Source organism: Neomonachus schauinslandi, chromosome 9 (genome assembly GCF_002201575.2).
Source record: "Neomonachus schauinslandi chromosome 9, ASM220157v2, whole genome shotgun sequence".
NCBI lineage: Eukaryota > Metazoa > Chordata > Mammalia > Carnivora > Phocidae > Neomonachus > Neomonachus schauinslandi.
In genome coordinates, this window is record NC_058411.1 from 96,463,110 (window position 1) to 96,479,925 (window position 16,816).

Genomic DNA, 16,816 nt, shown 5'->3' on the forward strand with positions numbered 1-16,816 from the left:
AAATACAAAGGCTATCAAGCCCATGAAGGAATACTCAACATCATTAATCATTAGGGAAATGCAAATCAAACCACAGTAAGATACTACTTGATACCCACAAGGATGGCTATAATTTTTAAGAAAACAAGTAACAGGTGTTGGTAAGGATGTAGTTAGAATCCTCATCCGTTGCTGGTGGGAATGTAAAATGGCACAGCCATTGTGGGAAACAGTTTGGAAGTTCCTCAAAAAGTTAAACATAGAACTGCCACATGACCCAGCAATTCTACTTCTAAGTATTACCCAAAAGAATTGAAAACAGGTACTCAGGCAAATACCCATACGCAGATGTTCATAGCAACACTATGCACAATAGTCCAAAGCTTGAAACAACCAAAATGTCCCATCAGTGAATGAATGGATAAACTGTAGTGTATCTATACAATGGAATATTATTCAGCCCTAATAAGGAATGAAGTACTGATACAAACTACAACGAGGATGCACTTCAAAAAAATGTGAAGTGGAAGGTCACATATGGTTCCAAATTATATGAAATATTCAGAACAGGTAAATTCATAGAGATAGGAGATTAGTTGTTACAAAGGCTAGAGGAGGGGAACAATGGAAGTTACTGTTTAATGGCTATAGGGTTTCCTTTGGAGGTGATAAAAATGTTCTGTAACTAGATGGTGATGGTCATATAACATTGTGAGTGCACCAAATGTCACTGATTGGAAACTTTGAAATGGTTAATTGTATGCTATGTGAATTCCAACTCAATTTTTTAAAGCTAAAACATAATAAAAATTACTTAAAATCATTAAATATGTGATAAGCTGAAAGAGAGTTTTTCTTGATTATTAGAATGGAGGTAGGAACTGGGCTACTATGACCGCTATTACAGAGTGCTGCTGATTTTTTCTAACCAGAGCTGAGGTTTATTTCTCAGTACCTCTGTGATAATCAGTGGCTAAAAGGACAACTACTAAGAGTATGGTGACAGCAGGTATTAAATATGGGGTAGGAAGATAGTCTATGTATCAGAGGGATCATAGCTCTTTTCACATGAGAGCATCCTCTGAACTGTATCCAGCACCCTTTCCAGTTGAGGTCTTTTTCCCTTAGCTATCAGAAAGGTTGGAACCAAGTTCTGCCAAATTGACTTCATTTGCTTTATATTAGGGTCACTGGTTTAGTAGGTCAGGGCTGCTGAATCTCTGGATTTCAGTGAAGCACTTGACAAAGTGTCATGTCACTGTAGCATAGCATAGGGATCTCCTCAGTATTTTCATCCTGATATCTTCTTTTTTTTAATCCCATTTTTTGTGCCCCAATACTAGAAAGACTAGCAAATGCATTGGTTGACAGACTCAGAATCTAAAAAAGGCAGAAATGAATGATTATGGATAAAATGTAAGAAGATGCATTTTATCAGGTAAACATTAACTGTTGTACCTGCGACCAAAAAACACAACTGAACAAGGAAACCGTTGGAGGGGACAGGATTTAATAGCAACATATGCAGTAAAGAGTAACAGCATGTGATCACTCCTAACCTTTTAATATGAGCTAGCACAAATGGTTGTTTAAATGCAGCATTGAAAATGACTCTGCACTAATCAGGCCACATCTGGGGCATTGTCGTCCATTCCATTTTACAAGACACTTTGACAAACTGAAAATAAATCCAGAGGTCTTATATCAGAGATGGTGAGGATTACGTTTAAACCCATGCCATGTGACACAATTGAAGAAAACAGGAATGGCTGGTCTTGACAGTATTGGCAATCTTCAAACAATGAAAGCTATCCTAAAAGAAAAAAGAAAAGGAAAAAGAACAGTTGACTGCCTTGTATGGTCATGAAAGCATTCAAGCAAAGACTTGGTGGCCATTTTTCAAAAATATTCTTGATGCTTAAAGGGTAGAACCACATAGTAACTAAAGTGTTTTTCAACCTTAAGATTGTATAGGTCTGAATAATTACTAGAAAGCATGAGGATAGGGAAAAAGAAAATATAGGTTTAAACCAATGGTCTAATAGAACTCAAATATTTATCAGATGCATCTAAATTCAAGGCATTGTTGAAGGTTCTAGCATCCTCTGAATAACCATCTGAATAACTCAGAAGTGATGATATTTTCAGGTTTGGGTTGGTATCTGTGGGAAGATGATAACTTGTTTCCTTGGCTTTGTTTTATAGTCTAGTCTCCTGAGACAAGATCTGGGGCTTGGAAGCCCAGCACAGCTGTCTTCTTCAGGAAAACCTGGAACACCATACTACTCATTCTCTGCCACAAGTTCCAGGAGAAGACCACTCCATGACTCTGCAGCACTTGGTAAGTGTGTTGTACAACAAATCCTATCTTACAAATGTTTCTTTTTTCTTTTTCTTTTTTTTTTTTTTAACCTCTTAGTCTTCTGGCTGCACTTTTATCTAGTAGAAATTTGGTTTCTTAGGTATGATGTTGATATTAGGGCTTATTTGCATAAAATAATGTATGTGTTAGATATTTAATAATCAATATAATATAATCTTGTTTGGTCATCATAAAAGGAACTAAATGGGACTAGTTTTTCCTATTACAATAAAAATGTCATGGGCTAATATTAACACCTTATTTTTGACTAAGATTGATATAATGCTGAACAGTTTACAATGTGTTTTATATACTTTGTCATCTCGTTGTTCCAACAGCCCTGCTGGTCAGTGGATGTAATACTAGATTTAACAGAAAATGAGGCTCAAGAGGACGCATTCATATAATTAGTAGATGGTTTACCCGAGATAAAATTTAAGATTTTCTGACTCCACGTCCAGTGTTCTTTGCATTTTAAGTTTTCTACTCCCATTTTTTAAAAAACTGAGGTAAAATCAATCATACTAAAATGTAAAAGTCAGTGATATTTAGTACATTCATAGTGCTATGCTGCCATCATTTCTGTTTCGTTCCAAAGCATCACCTCAAAAGGAAACTAGGTACCTATGAAGTTTTGAACCCTCATTTTCTTTAGCTTCCTTCTTTTATGCCTTATACATAGCCTAACCAGGCCAGTCTGTTTTGTGTTGCTGCTTACAGCAAGCCTCAGGTATACTCTGGCACCTTATCCAGGTAGTATATAAATGTGAGAATTTTTGGTGATTCCTTTATAGGAATCTTCCTTTACACAAGAAAATTGAAGTTGTACAGGATGTTTCTATCAAGGATAGGCCAGCTTCCGAAATAAATATAGCCCAGTAAAAGAAAGTATGTCATAGTTATTTATTCCAAAAATATTTGTTGACTGCCTTCAGTTTATATATCTACCTTCTGTAGATATATAAATAATATCTATATAGATATATAGATTTTTATGAAATAGCCCTCATCCCTGGATCTAGAGTATGCTTGAGTATATAAAAAGGTAATGATGGTCATGCTTGGCATAGAGAGCTCTGACTAGATGTGCCCACCTCTCAGCATTATGGGTGACTTAGTATGTGTAATAAAAGTAAGCCCAGATGATTTAGACCAGTATAATGTTTGTTACTAAAGAAATGATAAATTGTAAAGCATCTTTTCTCCATCTTCACTTTTGTTTCCCACCAAATAAGTTAGGGTAGGAACACTCATTTGAGTCTAGATCTGTCATGTCACTAGAGAAATATCTTGTTAGTATGCTATGTGAGCACATACTATGTCAAAATGCATTATTATGGACCAGTATAATATTACTAAAAGTTCAGGGAGAAAATGAGCTATTGATTCACTAGGAATTGGGGTTAAGGTATAAAAACTCAAGTTTTCCAGAAATTAAAACTTATATCTTCATTTTCATTTTGATTATGAGTGATAAATACTGTTGTCTCCTCCATATCTTTACAAAATCTTTACAAAATTCTATGAGGTTGTAATACTAACCTCATGTTACAGATGAGGAATCCAGACCCGGGAAGCTAAGCAACTTAGCCAAGGCTTGGTACTGAGGGAAGCCCACTCATTTCCTGTATGAATACCACTTAGTGGAGTATTATTCCATTCTTCATTGTTATTTTTCAGTCAGCCACTCTTTCTTGGAATTGCAGTTATTCATAAAATCTCAGAGTTGAAAGGACTTCAGAGATCATCTATACCCACTTCAGTTATCTTCTCAAGCTACTTGGATGCTTTACGAAATCAGCATTCTGCAAAACAGCATCTAGCTATCTAATTTATAATATTTTGCCACATAATTTAATATAAACATAGTAATAATGGCTAAAATTTATTGTCACTCTCTGTCACGCACTGCCCCGAACATTTTTCACGTATTATCTTTACTACAATAACTCTAAGAGGTGTTATCCTCTTTTTACATCTTAGGTAACTGAAGCACAAAGAGGTTAAAAGTAACTTGCCCAAGTTCACACAGCTGCTGTATTTGTTGCTGCTGAAATTTGAATCCAGCCAGCTTACTCTCTTAACTGTTAGACTTTGCAACCCCTCAGAAGTGAACTATGAATCCCAAATTTATGTTTTTAAGTACAACATTATGGATGTAATTGTGTAGTGGCAGCCAATGATGAGATAAAAATATAAAAGAAGCATTTCCGGGTGCCTGGGTGGCTCAGTCGGTTAAGCATCTGACTCTTGATTTCAGCTCAGGTCATGATCTCAGGGTTGTGAGATCAAGCCCGGTGTCAAGCTCTATGCTGGGCGTGGAGCCTGCTTAAGATTCTCTCTCACTCTCCCTCTGTGCCTCCCCCCCAATTAAAAAAAAAAAAAAGAAAGAAAAGAAACATTTCTATTCACATAGGAAGTATAAACTGTCCTAAACTAAATAGAACATCTTCTGCTAGTAATTAATCCAAAATAGATTGATGAGCTCCAAACTGATAGGAGCAGTGCAGTTAACTCTCTTGGTGTAGAGTGTGGCTTTTGCTCAAAGGATACTCTATTTATTACTTATGAAGAGTTCTAGAAAAGCCTCACAAAGAACAAAAAATTTGTTTCTTAAGTTTTGTAAGTATAGAGTGTGCCAGATGTTGTTTATCTTTGGTACTTTTGTTTTAAGGAAATATAGGCTGCCTCTTGGTGTACGGACTTAGATGGTAATGAATGCTTTTCCCTCTTTTTTACTGTATAAAATTTTTCCACATGCTACTTCTAAAGATGCTTTATTAGCTTTGCAGCCTCCTAGAATATAAAATTTAAAGATGCCCAGCCCTAATTTAAAAAATGAATTTAATTCTTTCTTAAACAACTGTGTGTCTTATTGTGTCTTATAATTTATGACCCAGGAAAATGGATGCTTGTTTAATTCTCATATTTACAGTTTGCAAAACAGTATACTTTAATATCAGCCTTCTTAATAGTGAACCCCTCTGAAAAATCCTGAATTTCATCCATTATTTGTGTAAGATTGGAAAGCTGCACTTACCACCTTTTTTTTTTTCTTACAGTAAATAAGATGGACAAGTTTTAAATTTTAAGTTTTACAGATAAGTAAAATTAAAATACCAAGTGAAGCTGATTAGGTATCTGTGAAAATACGCATGTTCTCATTTATGTCAATAAATGATTTATGTCTTATAAAGAAATATGCTTTCTCTAGTTATTTTTGAAATAATATAAACATCCACAGATAAATCACACAATAATTAGTGCTGAATTTGCAGTTTTAACCACGCATTGTAAACAGTAAATGTTCTTACAGAATACTAGATGACATTGTATATGACAGTAGTGCCTGTATTTAATAGTTTATGTGGTATTTCTCTGACATGATTACAAGCATAATTTTTCATTTAAATTTTTAACCTAGTAAGTTGTAGCACAGCATTAGCTTTCAGTCTGTTTAATATGCTTTTAAACCTAATTCTTCATGTGATGTGGACACTAAATTTGTGTCTCTGTTAAGCAGTTGTATTATTTTTTCTTTTAAGATTTTATTTTATTAGAGAGAGAGCATGAGCAGGGAGGAGAGGCAGAGGCAGAGAAGCAGACTTCCTGCTGAGCAGGGAGCCCAATGCAGGACTCAATCCCAGGACCCTGAGATCATGAGCTGAGCCAAAGGCAGCCGCTTAACCAACTGAGCCATCCAGGCGCCCTAAGCAGTTGTATTATTAAAGTGACCTGTTGCACCAAATGCCCTCTGCAAATGAAAGTGAGATATGTGATATAAAGTGCCTGGTATGGAGCCTGGCACATAATGGGTTTTTAAGAAATGTAAATTCCCTTCACACATGCTTATTGGTTTGTTATTTTCTTTCTTGTTTTACTTTGTTTGCTTTCATCTTCCTAAACTTATGCGATATGTATTTCAGAAGATATCACTTCATTAGGGGAACTGTTTTGCCCAGGAACCAGTTAGAAAGAATGAAACCCCCATCCCTGTATGCCCTTGCTTATTTCTAAGTACTGGAAAACAAGGCACTAGAAGGAGAAATTATTTCCTGTTCACTTGAAGTCTGACCTTTTTAAGTATAAATGCTGATGAAATATATTGTTTTCCATATGCAGATCCTTTGCAAGCAAAGAAAGTCAGAAAGGTGCCTCCTGGTTTGCCTTCTTCAGTAAGTACCCATTTTTTTGACTTGGTGGTAAACAAACCGATTTCAGGTATTCCGTATTTGCTGGCTGTAAGGATATCTTCGATTGGTGTCAGCAGGCACACTTCACATAGTAACTGTTCACTGTTTAATGGAATCATTGATTGAGATAAATCCACATTTAATGTTAGGTTTTCAGATTTCTCTGCAGTAATTTGTAGCTTACTCATATGCTGTTACTCCGTGTCCCTGTCATTTGAATTTCTCTCTTGGGAAGAGGACTAGGCCGGTAGCTGTCAAAGAAGATCTCCTGTACAGGTCTTTTGATGTTTAATTAGTCATTATGTTGCTGAACAGGAGGACAGACAGAGATTAATAGCTGAGAATCTTAGAAATTTACATTTGTAATAATCCCAGTGGAGCTAAAGACATTAAGATTCGGAGGACATGTTCGGCTCAGCTTGCCTCAGTAGGACTGAAGTTATTAATATGCATAAATCACCAAGTCAGATGTTCATTGTGAAGCCCTTGTGGATTTTAAAGCCTTCATTAAGCCTTTCCTAACTTCAGCCTAGCATCAGGAAAGCTTTCAAGCAACTAGTTTGTTGATCCCCCTTTGCTCAAAAAATATATCCTTTGAGAATAAAGAGCTTTCATGAAGGAGGTTGGAAAGGTTTGGTGAACGATCATTAATGGCTGTGATAATCTAATGCTGGAGGGGTGTTTGTCCTATTAAATATACTTTATTCTTTTAAAGAGTGAAAGTATTTGTAAATGAACCTACATCATAAATCCACCTACATTTTAAAAATCTCTGGTGTGAGCAAGGAAGATTTTTTTTTCTCCTTTCTCTTGGCTTAGAACAAACGGGGAGTGGGGCTTTTGGATTGAGGCCCCATGCCTTGTAGGGTACATCTCTTTGTTGTGTAAATGGATGTTGGGCTTTTATTTGGCAGTACTTAACACATGGGCGCAGGTGCTGCTGGATGAGTCACAGCTCATCGAAGTATATGCTGAATGGAATATCCGGCTTGGCAAGTAGTAATCTAGAAGGAGCAGCATGGGTCTGAGCTTTTTATTTTTTATTAAGGCTGAAGTAGAGATATCATCTTTTTTGTTGTTTGCCTTCCTTCTTTCCTGTGTTCTTCCCCTGCCTTCTCTTTCGTGTGATACATGAAAACTCAAATTTGAAATCCTCTTTGAAACTCAGTTCCAGATGGATCTGACTTTTATGCAGCCTAGGGCAGCTGTGCTCTGAACCTGCAGCCTACCTGGAAGGTTGGATTGCAGCTGCAGGCATTCTTAAAAGCTTTTGCTTGCATAAGCACTTGGGCCCACTAGAGGCTGAATAGCTGCTTGATAAACAAAATGAACACAATGCCTCAAATCATTATTCCCGAAGACAGGAATTTTTTTTCAACAACAGCTAAAAATAGTTGGGCAATTTACATTTTAACAGTTGCGTGCTGTGCAGGGGTAGGTGGTTCAACAGTATAACAGATGATTTCTGCTAGATTAACAGAAATCATATTTAAAACTGACAGAACTGCTAAACCATGTAACTGTGCAATTTTCTTGTAATTTATTGCCATAATTCTATGAAAGTAATAAAAGTTAAATTGCATATTAATATTTAGCAGGACTACACAGGTGAAAAAAAAATATCAGATTTGTAAGTGAAAAATTCATCCTATTTCTCTTAGCCTGACATTGATTTTAAGAAACAACCTATTTTCAGTGTTTCGTAGTTTTTTCATGTTTAAAACAAAAGGGCCAATGAATCATGGAACACTTCATCTAAAACTAATGATGTAATGTATGGGGATTAACATAAGAATAAAAAAAAAAAAAGGGCAAAATAGAACAGCCTGGAAAGAGTATACACACAAGAGGTAACCATTATTCCCTCCAGTATTCCCTAATCATAACAGCATTCACTACTTGGAGGTAGTTCTCTCTACTGTCTCATGTGTCAGGACAAGCCACAGGGAAGGGGAAGGCCACTGAATTCTGAACTTGGATTTCTTTGAGAACCATTAGGAAATTTCATAAGCCAAGCCTACTTATATATTGTGTTACTAACTACCTTACTCAGGATTTATTAGGTATTTGTATAGAACAGAATAGAATTCAGTGTTTTCAATTCTATATTTAACATCCACATCAAACATACACTGTTTAGAAACCATGCTGAAAATAGTATTTAGGTATATTGAATGTTATTAAGGATATATAAAGAATAAATGCATTTTAATTAATTGAAAGTGTATTTTAGATTAAATGCTATGTTGAAATTTCAGGTTTTTTAAAGAGAATTTTTAAAAAACTTTAAAAATGATACTTTGATAAATATTACCAAAATAATAAGCTTCTGAGAATACTTATGGTTACAGTATTTACCTTTTCAGTATCTAAAGCAAATGGGAATTTAAAGTTACAGTTTTCTATTGAAATGCTTTTACTGAAATACATGCAATGTATAGACCTTTAACAATATGAATTGTAAAAAGGTATAAAAATGAAAATGGACTGTGTATATTTTATTTCATGACCATTTGAATATCATACTTCCCAAATGAAACTAGAAACTTGGCAGTAACCTCTCAGATTTCAGTTTGCTGCTTATCCAAAATATCTTTAATCATCTATAAAATACATGTTACCTTTACTAAAGAAACAGTAGAAGAACTAGGTTAATACTGTACTACTCATACTGCTACAGAAAACAGTAGGCAGGTTACTTAACATGTAAAACACTGATAATCTACTTAATTGACCACAGAGCATTGGTTAGAGGCCTTTTCTATTTGTAAGTCATGATATATATAACTTTAGGTATCATAATCACAGACCTCAGCTCCTGTATTCCTCTCTGCAGATCAACTGAATGGTAATTCGTATCTGTGGACAAAGGCCCAGTAAGGTTGTGTTGGCATTATTAAAGCAGTATGGTCAGTAAGGTTAAGGGAATGATCTGCTCAAATCTGCTGGCTCAGTTAATGATTAACTGTATGACCCTGGACTTGTCAGTTAGCCCTTAGGAAGTTTGAAGTGAGAAATCTAAATTTCCTTTCAGGCCTAAAAATGCTAAGTACTTACAGTTTTAAAACTGATGTGCCCCTCCTGCACCAAAAAAAACCCTTGATGTGCCCAGTACATAACCAAAAAGCATAGTTAGCCTAGTTTCCTTTCTACTGATAAAAAAAAGTGTCCTTAAGCACATTAAGTTTTCCACTACTTTTCTAGATAGGTTGAAATACTGGACAATGTAGACTGGCAGCAACAACATTAGAAATGACGCTTAGACATTGAAAATTCTACCATATACACACACTATCATTACCTTCAAGGAACTTAAAAACCATCTAGTATGAGAAACAAGCATTCGGTGAATTAATTATATTGCAGTGAGGCAAGTAAGGGTGTATACCAAGCACTCTGGAAACATAGGGTAGGTAGAACTAACCCTACCTTGGGAAGTACTAATGGCCTCAGGAGTTGACATTTGAACTGTGTCCAGAAAGATGAGTAGCAGTTCTTCTGTTAGAGAAGAGGGAGGATGAACCAGACAGGTAAAAGGCATAAACGTGAAAAAATAAACACATGCTCAGGGCACATCTAGAAGTACAGCATTACTGGATTCTATACCAAATACAACTTTTGTACTTTTCCTATAACAGACTCACTTTCCCACTCAGAGGAGGATTGGGCAACATATAAAATCAGTCCAGGTATGAAAAGGTATAAACTGTCATAGCAGTCTACCCTGGATAAAGCCCGAAAGTATCCTGGCGGATAAATAATAGGCGGCATTTGTAATTGTTAAGGTTTATCTGGGAGACTTTCAGAAGGCATGGTACTTTGACTTTGTGAGGTGTTTTCCTCCTTTTTTAAGGTTTCTGAGCTTCCTCTCCCCTTCTCTAACCAGTAACTTTAGTCTTTGTTCTTCTGTGTACATCGTTTGTTTTTCATCTGTATCAGATTTGTACTAAGATACAATGTTTAAGGAAAATTTTTAAGCACTGGATATGGATTGGGGGCAGTTGTGGTTTTTACCTAGTAACTGAAAAAAAAAGAAAGAAACATTTGTACTGTGTTTGTTAGCATCCTTTACAGACTCACAGAGGTGTAGGACTTACATGTATGAGGATCTGTATTCACCATTATCTGTATTATGTTAATCTTTAATCTTTTTAACACACCTCTTTAAGATAACTAATACCCTCTTCTTACAAATGAGGAAATTGAGACTCAGATATTAAGTTCACACATACAGCCAAGATTACAACCTAATTTAATAACAAGGACCATTTTCTGTATATTTTGAATGTTAAAGCATATTACATATCTTGGTTTACTCATAAAACATCCTGTTTAGTATATTAAATTTAAGCCATAGTTTATTCTGTCAATTATGTTTTTGTTGATCAAATTTATTTTTAATTAGCTTTGTTCTTTTAAGAACCTGTCACCATCTGAAAGGATGATGTAGAAAAGCACAGACTTTCCAGTCCAGCAGATAATGGGTTTTACCTGATCTCAGCTGCTTTTTATTTTAAAATCTTGGAGAACTTGCTTTTAAGTTTTCTGAACACCAAGGAGAAAATAATGCCCTTCTCAAATGTTAGTGTGCAGGTATCCTGTGCCCAACATGTGCCCAGCATATAATAGACACTTGATAAAGGTTCTTTTTTTTTCTAGTTCCTACCACTGCAGCCCGAAATTTAAAGAACTTCAGCATTTCATTTTTACCAAATGTTGCTAAAAAGCAAGCAAGAGTTTGAAAACATAAGGAGGGATAAATGTTAGACAGAAAAAAAGTTATATTACATTACTTAGACTTGCATATGTAATGTATGTGCTTGGCACATGAGTGGTAAATTGTAGCTGCTCTTGTTCTTTAGAAAGCATTCATTTTCAGAAAAGGAACCTGTAGGAGAGAAAATTCATTGAATCAGATTCTGCCTAGAATTCATACTACTTAGTTTTGCTTTCTCAACTATCAGGAGTGTATGTTTTTTTCCCCCTTGTATTTTTTTATCATTGGTTTAACATCTTTATGCCCCTCTGAAGCATTTCTCAGATGGAAAGAAGTTTCTTTGCTTTTTATTCTTTATCTCCTAATTTGTTGTTAGCATTTTCAGACATAGATCCTTTTTTTTTAATATGCTGCAGAAGATGCAGAATTCTGAAATAAGAAAGAAGCAAGACACTTTCAAAATTTTTATCACCAGAAAGTAAACACAGAGACAAATTCCAGAATGCCTTTTTAGACCCAATTCTTCCTCAAGTTTTGTTCTTGTTCAGTAGCACTTGAAAACATCTTTTGAACATCAAATTTTAACATCTTCTTGAATGTGGCATGTATTCATTATTCATTTTGAATGTAACTGGCTTATAGTCCCAGACATAGGCAGTGTTTGTTTCTTAATCAAATGCTACGCTGTACTTTGTCCTTTGTTTTTGAGTGTGTATATGTTTTCCCCACAAAAGCTATTACAGTTTATCACATAGTTTCTTTGCTCTGTAGTTAAACTCTCAAAGTGTATTTTACCAGCTCAGGCATCAAGAAGAAATTTTTTTTGCTAGCTCTTTACCCCTGTAAGGAACTTGGCTTCTGAGGTGAATCAAAGCAGCCTAGAATCCACCTTTTTTTGCTTTGCTGCAGATAGGCAGTTCCATAGCCTTTCGTTTGGTAATTGGCTATAGTTTAGGAAATGATGCCTTATTTCTCCCCAAGTTTTTATGGGATTTTATATTGTTAGGAACGACTTTTCAAAAATTAGTGTGAATTTTGACTTGGAAAACTACCACTTAAAAGATTACTGGCAACCTAAGCCAGTAAGAAAAAGGTAAAGGGTTAGAACTATAGAGAGACTGTTACCTCCAGTTTATCCACAAAAATAGCAAGCGGGGCACCTGGGTGGTTCAGTCATTAAGCATCTGCCTTCGGCTCAGGTCATGATCCCAGGGTCCTGGGATCGAGCCCTGCATCGGGCTCCCTGCTCAGTGAGGAGCCTGCTTCTCCCTCTCCCACTCCCCCTGCTTGTGTTCCCTCTCTCACTGTGTCTCTCTCTGTCAAATAAATAAATAAAATCTTTAAAAAAAAAAAAAAAGAAAATAGCAAGCAAGATGAGCAGCAAGTAGAATACTCTCAAAGGGAGTGGTCTTATGCAAGTCACTCGAAAGCTAACAGAGTGATTATAGACAATTATCTGAGGCCTCTAAGGCTAGCAAGAATCCTAGTGCTTCTGGAATAAACAGTAGTTACACACAGCACCAGCTTCAGCTGAACTATATGAGTGTGAACCCTCCATTTCTTGAACATGAGTTGGGTTAGGTATGAGCTTCCCTCCTTTGGCAGACAAGCATAGAGGGCACAGAACAACTGTAGGTACTTGAGTTTCTTATTTCTGGCAGTTAAATAAGCTGTCTCTATTTGAAGGCCACTGTGATATAAAATTTCCAAAGTGGCCGATTCTTTCTCTGACTTTATAGGTCAGACTAGCAGAGAAATCTTAGTATATAAAGAGAATGGTTCTATAATCCATTCCAAACTTATATTCAGTTTAGCCATTGAGTGAAAGATTTTCTTCAGACATTAATAAGAAATAGCTTCTGTTTATGCTGACAGTAGCCACTGTTCTGAACAGTGTCAGAATTCTATCAGTGTAGATAATAGGCTTTTAATCCATAGTTCTACGATGTTCATTTTTGTGATGAGCCAGTAATGTCTTTGATCTTGTTTTAAGCCAAAAAGTAGAAGGATAAGTAACCAGTGAGTGAGTCCTATGAATCCAGTTGTTTCTACTGATGTGGTTATATAATCACAGCAATATTTATTATTTTCTGACCTCTCTTATTTTTTAAAAAAGAACATCTGAATTTCAGAGCTGGCTTTTAAGGTTTATTGAACTCTTCAGTTGCTGGTATTTCAGATCTTTAAGACTTCACAAACCAGATGTAGGATAAGATCCAATGTGTGTTTGTGTGTGTAACTTGTATAGTCTCTAAAGTATATGTGGTAATTGAATTTTGTGAATGCTTTTAGAGTTTAAGCCCACTCTCAGGGTGTTCAGCATCAACAGAACCATGAAAGGGTTTTTTAAATCTAAATGCAATTGAGGATTATTTTTGCAAGTATAGGAAAGAAGGAATAAATTAAGAAATTCCAAATTTTATCACTGGGGATGTTTAGGGCTCTGGATTTCATTCTAAGTTAGGGAAGGCAGTTACATCCTAAATAATTTGCTGACGTGAAATTTGCCATCTCTGATACTTTACTTTGTTTAACCAGTAGTGATTTTACCTTGAAAAGTCATTTATTGTATTTGTGTAGTACCTAATTTCAAGACTTTACTTTGTTGAACCAGTAGTGATTTTACCTTGAAAAGTCATTTATTGTATTTGTGTAGTACCTAATTTCAAGGACTGTAATGTATGCTATATATATAAATGCATAGTTAGACTTTTACGCATTTTAAATACTGTTAGTCCAAAGATAGTTCCTAATTTCCCCACTGTGTTTTATTTATTGAATAGATTTTATTTTTTTTAAGATTTTATTTATTTATTTGACAGAGAGAAACACAGCGAGAGAGGGAACACAAGCAGGGGGAGTGGGAGAGGGAGAAGCAGGCCTCCTGCTGAGCAGGGAGCCCGATGTGGGGTTCGATCCCAGGACCCTGGGATCATGACGTGAGCCGAAGGCAGATGCTTAATAACTGAGCCACCCAGGTGCCCCTATTGAATAGACTTTAAACAAATTTTAATGTGTTGACCGTTCAAAGTTTTTGTCTTTTATCATCTGTAATTATTTTAAGATTTTATTTATTTGAGGCGGGGGGAGGAGCAGAGGGAGAAGGACAAGCAGACTCTGCGCAGAGCCTGATGAGGGGCTCAATCTGATGACCCTGAGATCATGACCTGAGCCAAAATCAAGAGTTTGATGCTTAATTGACTGAGCCACCCAGATGCACCCATCTGTAATTATTTTAATACATAACTCAACATATCTATAATATGCCAACATTTTATTAGTGTTCAAACATAATTTGGTTCTAGAAATTATGTTTCTGAAAATTGGCTAGAACCTGCTTACCTTTTTGTTAATAGCCTATATTTCTACTCTACCTCAATGTATTTGACTAGGAGTCAGCAGACTTTTTGTGTAAAGGATTATCTAGAAAATATGTTCGGCTTTGTGGGCCAGATGGTCTCTGTAGCAACTGTTCAACTCTGCTACCAGAGCATGAAAGAAGCCACAGATGATACATAAATGAATGGACATGGCTGTGTTCCAGTAAAACTTTATTTGTAAAATCAAGTTGTGGGCCACATTTGGCCCACAGCCATAATTTGCCAACCCCTGCATTAGACTTTACACAAGTTATATGCTTAAAGTTGATGCATTCTTATTCCCACAGTGTAGTTCCTGTGAAGAACAGACCCAAAGAGAAACAAAATTAAGTAAAATTAAATACTTTTTAGTTCTATTCCCTGGTTGTTTATGGGCTTTTTAGATTCATTACCTGATGATATTCATTAGTCCCTTTTTCATATCCTTAAGGCTCTGGGCACTGGGCTAGAGTTTATTGTATTGACAGAAACTTTCCAGAACTTGGAAAGTTATTTACATTATTCTGACTGATAGTGGAAAAGCCTCAATGTATAAAGTGGGTGGTACGGTGTCATAATTTTTCTAGATTTAAATGTCACATTAGGTAATAATATGCAGGAGAGTTTATTACATCAAAAGTAAGCCTATGAATATATATATTAGTAAATGATTATTTAAAACAATTGGGTTTAAAGTATTTAAATAATTTGATTTTGATATAAACATTCCTACTATAATTTTTTACTTAAACTTAGATATGTGTGTGCCCAATCATCATCTTTTATCCTGGTCCAATTTTCTCATAGAACCCAAAGCTAAAAGGTTGTTCCTAACAGCTTGAGAAGGAATTCCAACCCAAATTGATTATGAAATGGATTCTGTTGAAACATGAACACTCTGAGGGCTCCTGAGTGGCTTAGTCAGTTAAGCGTCTGCCTTGGGCTCAGGTCATGATCTCAGAGTCCTGGGATCGAGCCCCGCATCAGGCTCCTTGCTCAACAGGGAGCCTTCTTCTCCCTCTCCCTCTGCCTGCTGCTCCCCCTGCTTGTGCTGTCAAATAAATAAATAAAATCTTAAAAAAAAGAAAAAGAAAAGAAACATGAACACTCTCTAAACATAAAAGTTTCATATGAAACTTAAGAGAATCTTCCATCCCATGACTAGAAAAATCATTTTTTCAGTGTTAATATTTATAAATTTAAGTGAATATTTATGGCTTATTTAGTTCCCCTTTTAGCTTTATGATGGCTAGTATTAATAAGAAATAATAAGTAATAAAACTCTTACCAAGTTTTCTGACTTGTGCTTCATAATTTTTTTAAACTATATAACTTGATATTATTTGAAATCAAGTTATTTTTTTCAACATCACCAAAGATATTTGTATATTTTAAAACCCAGTAATTTAAATAAGAATTAGAAATGCTTTGACACTCTAGTGTCAAAATGGGCTCCATTTACTAGATCTCCAGTAAGTGGAATATGGATCCATTCTATTAAAGTCAGTAAATTTATATTAAGTGCTTATTATAGTGAAGAATTATTTTAGGCTTTATGGATTTAAGTATGAATAAGCATGGACATTTGTACCCTGTCTTCACGATGCTTATAGTCAAAACATAACTTTGACCTGTGGAAAGAAGTAATTTTGCAATTTTTTTTCTATTGAGCAATTGTTGCCCTCTGGGCACATCCAGGAAATGCTTTTTGAATTAAATTAAAAGGATAAAAATAAATACTGTAAGGCCATTATTTTATGTTACCTATAATAGGGAACATCATCTGTTAATGACTTCCTGCCCCAAGCTGTACTTTTCAACTTCCTCCTACTCCAGCTATTCAAATCATCAAAAATATGTTAACTTCTTTCCTTTGTATAAGAAACTGAATTATTTGTCCTACTTTTTCTCCTCATTTATGCAGTTAGCTCCTGGTTATATACAATAGTAGGAGTAAATTTGTGGGGGTGGGGGAAGGTAAATTACAGGTAATTCAGCCATTACTCTACAGTGCACCAGGATTGACCTAATAAACAATATAGGATCATGATCCTCATGTGACAGAGGAGTATGGAAAACCAGAATACAGGAAACCTATTCCTAAAGGGAAAAAGTTATGGTTTCACTGACATAAAAGTGAAACAGTGATTATCTTCCCATACTGAATTCCTCATACTAAAATTATCTTCAGAAATTAGACCATTTG

At 35.5% G+C, this 16,816-nt stretch overlaps 1 protein-coding gene across 3 annotated transcripts in view; it reads left to right on the forward strand.

The window, feature by feature from the left end:
- The window catches only part of TCF12 (transcription factor 12), a 377,690-nt gene that overhangs the window by 289,588 nt on the left and 71,286 nt on the right, over positions 1-16,816 (forward strand). For all 3 annotated transcript variants that reach the window (XM_021693892.1, XM_021693887.2, XM_021693891.2), the window contains 2 exons: positions 2,185-2,320; positions 6,464-6,516. In XM_021693892.1, the coding sequence (XP_021549567.1) occupies positions 2,185-2,320; positions 6,464-6,516 (189 nt within the window). The remainder of the gene's footprint in view (positions 1-2,184; positions 2,321-6,463; positions 6,517-16,816) is intronic.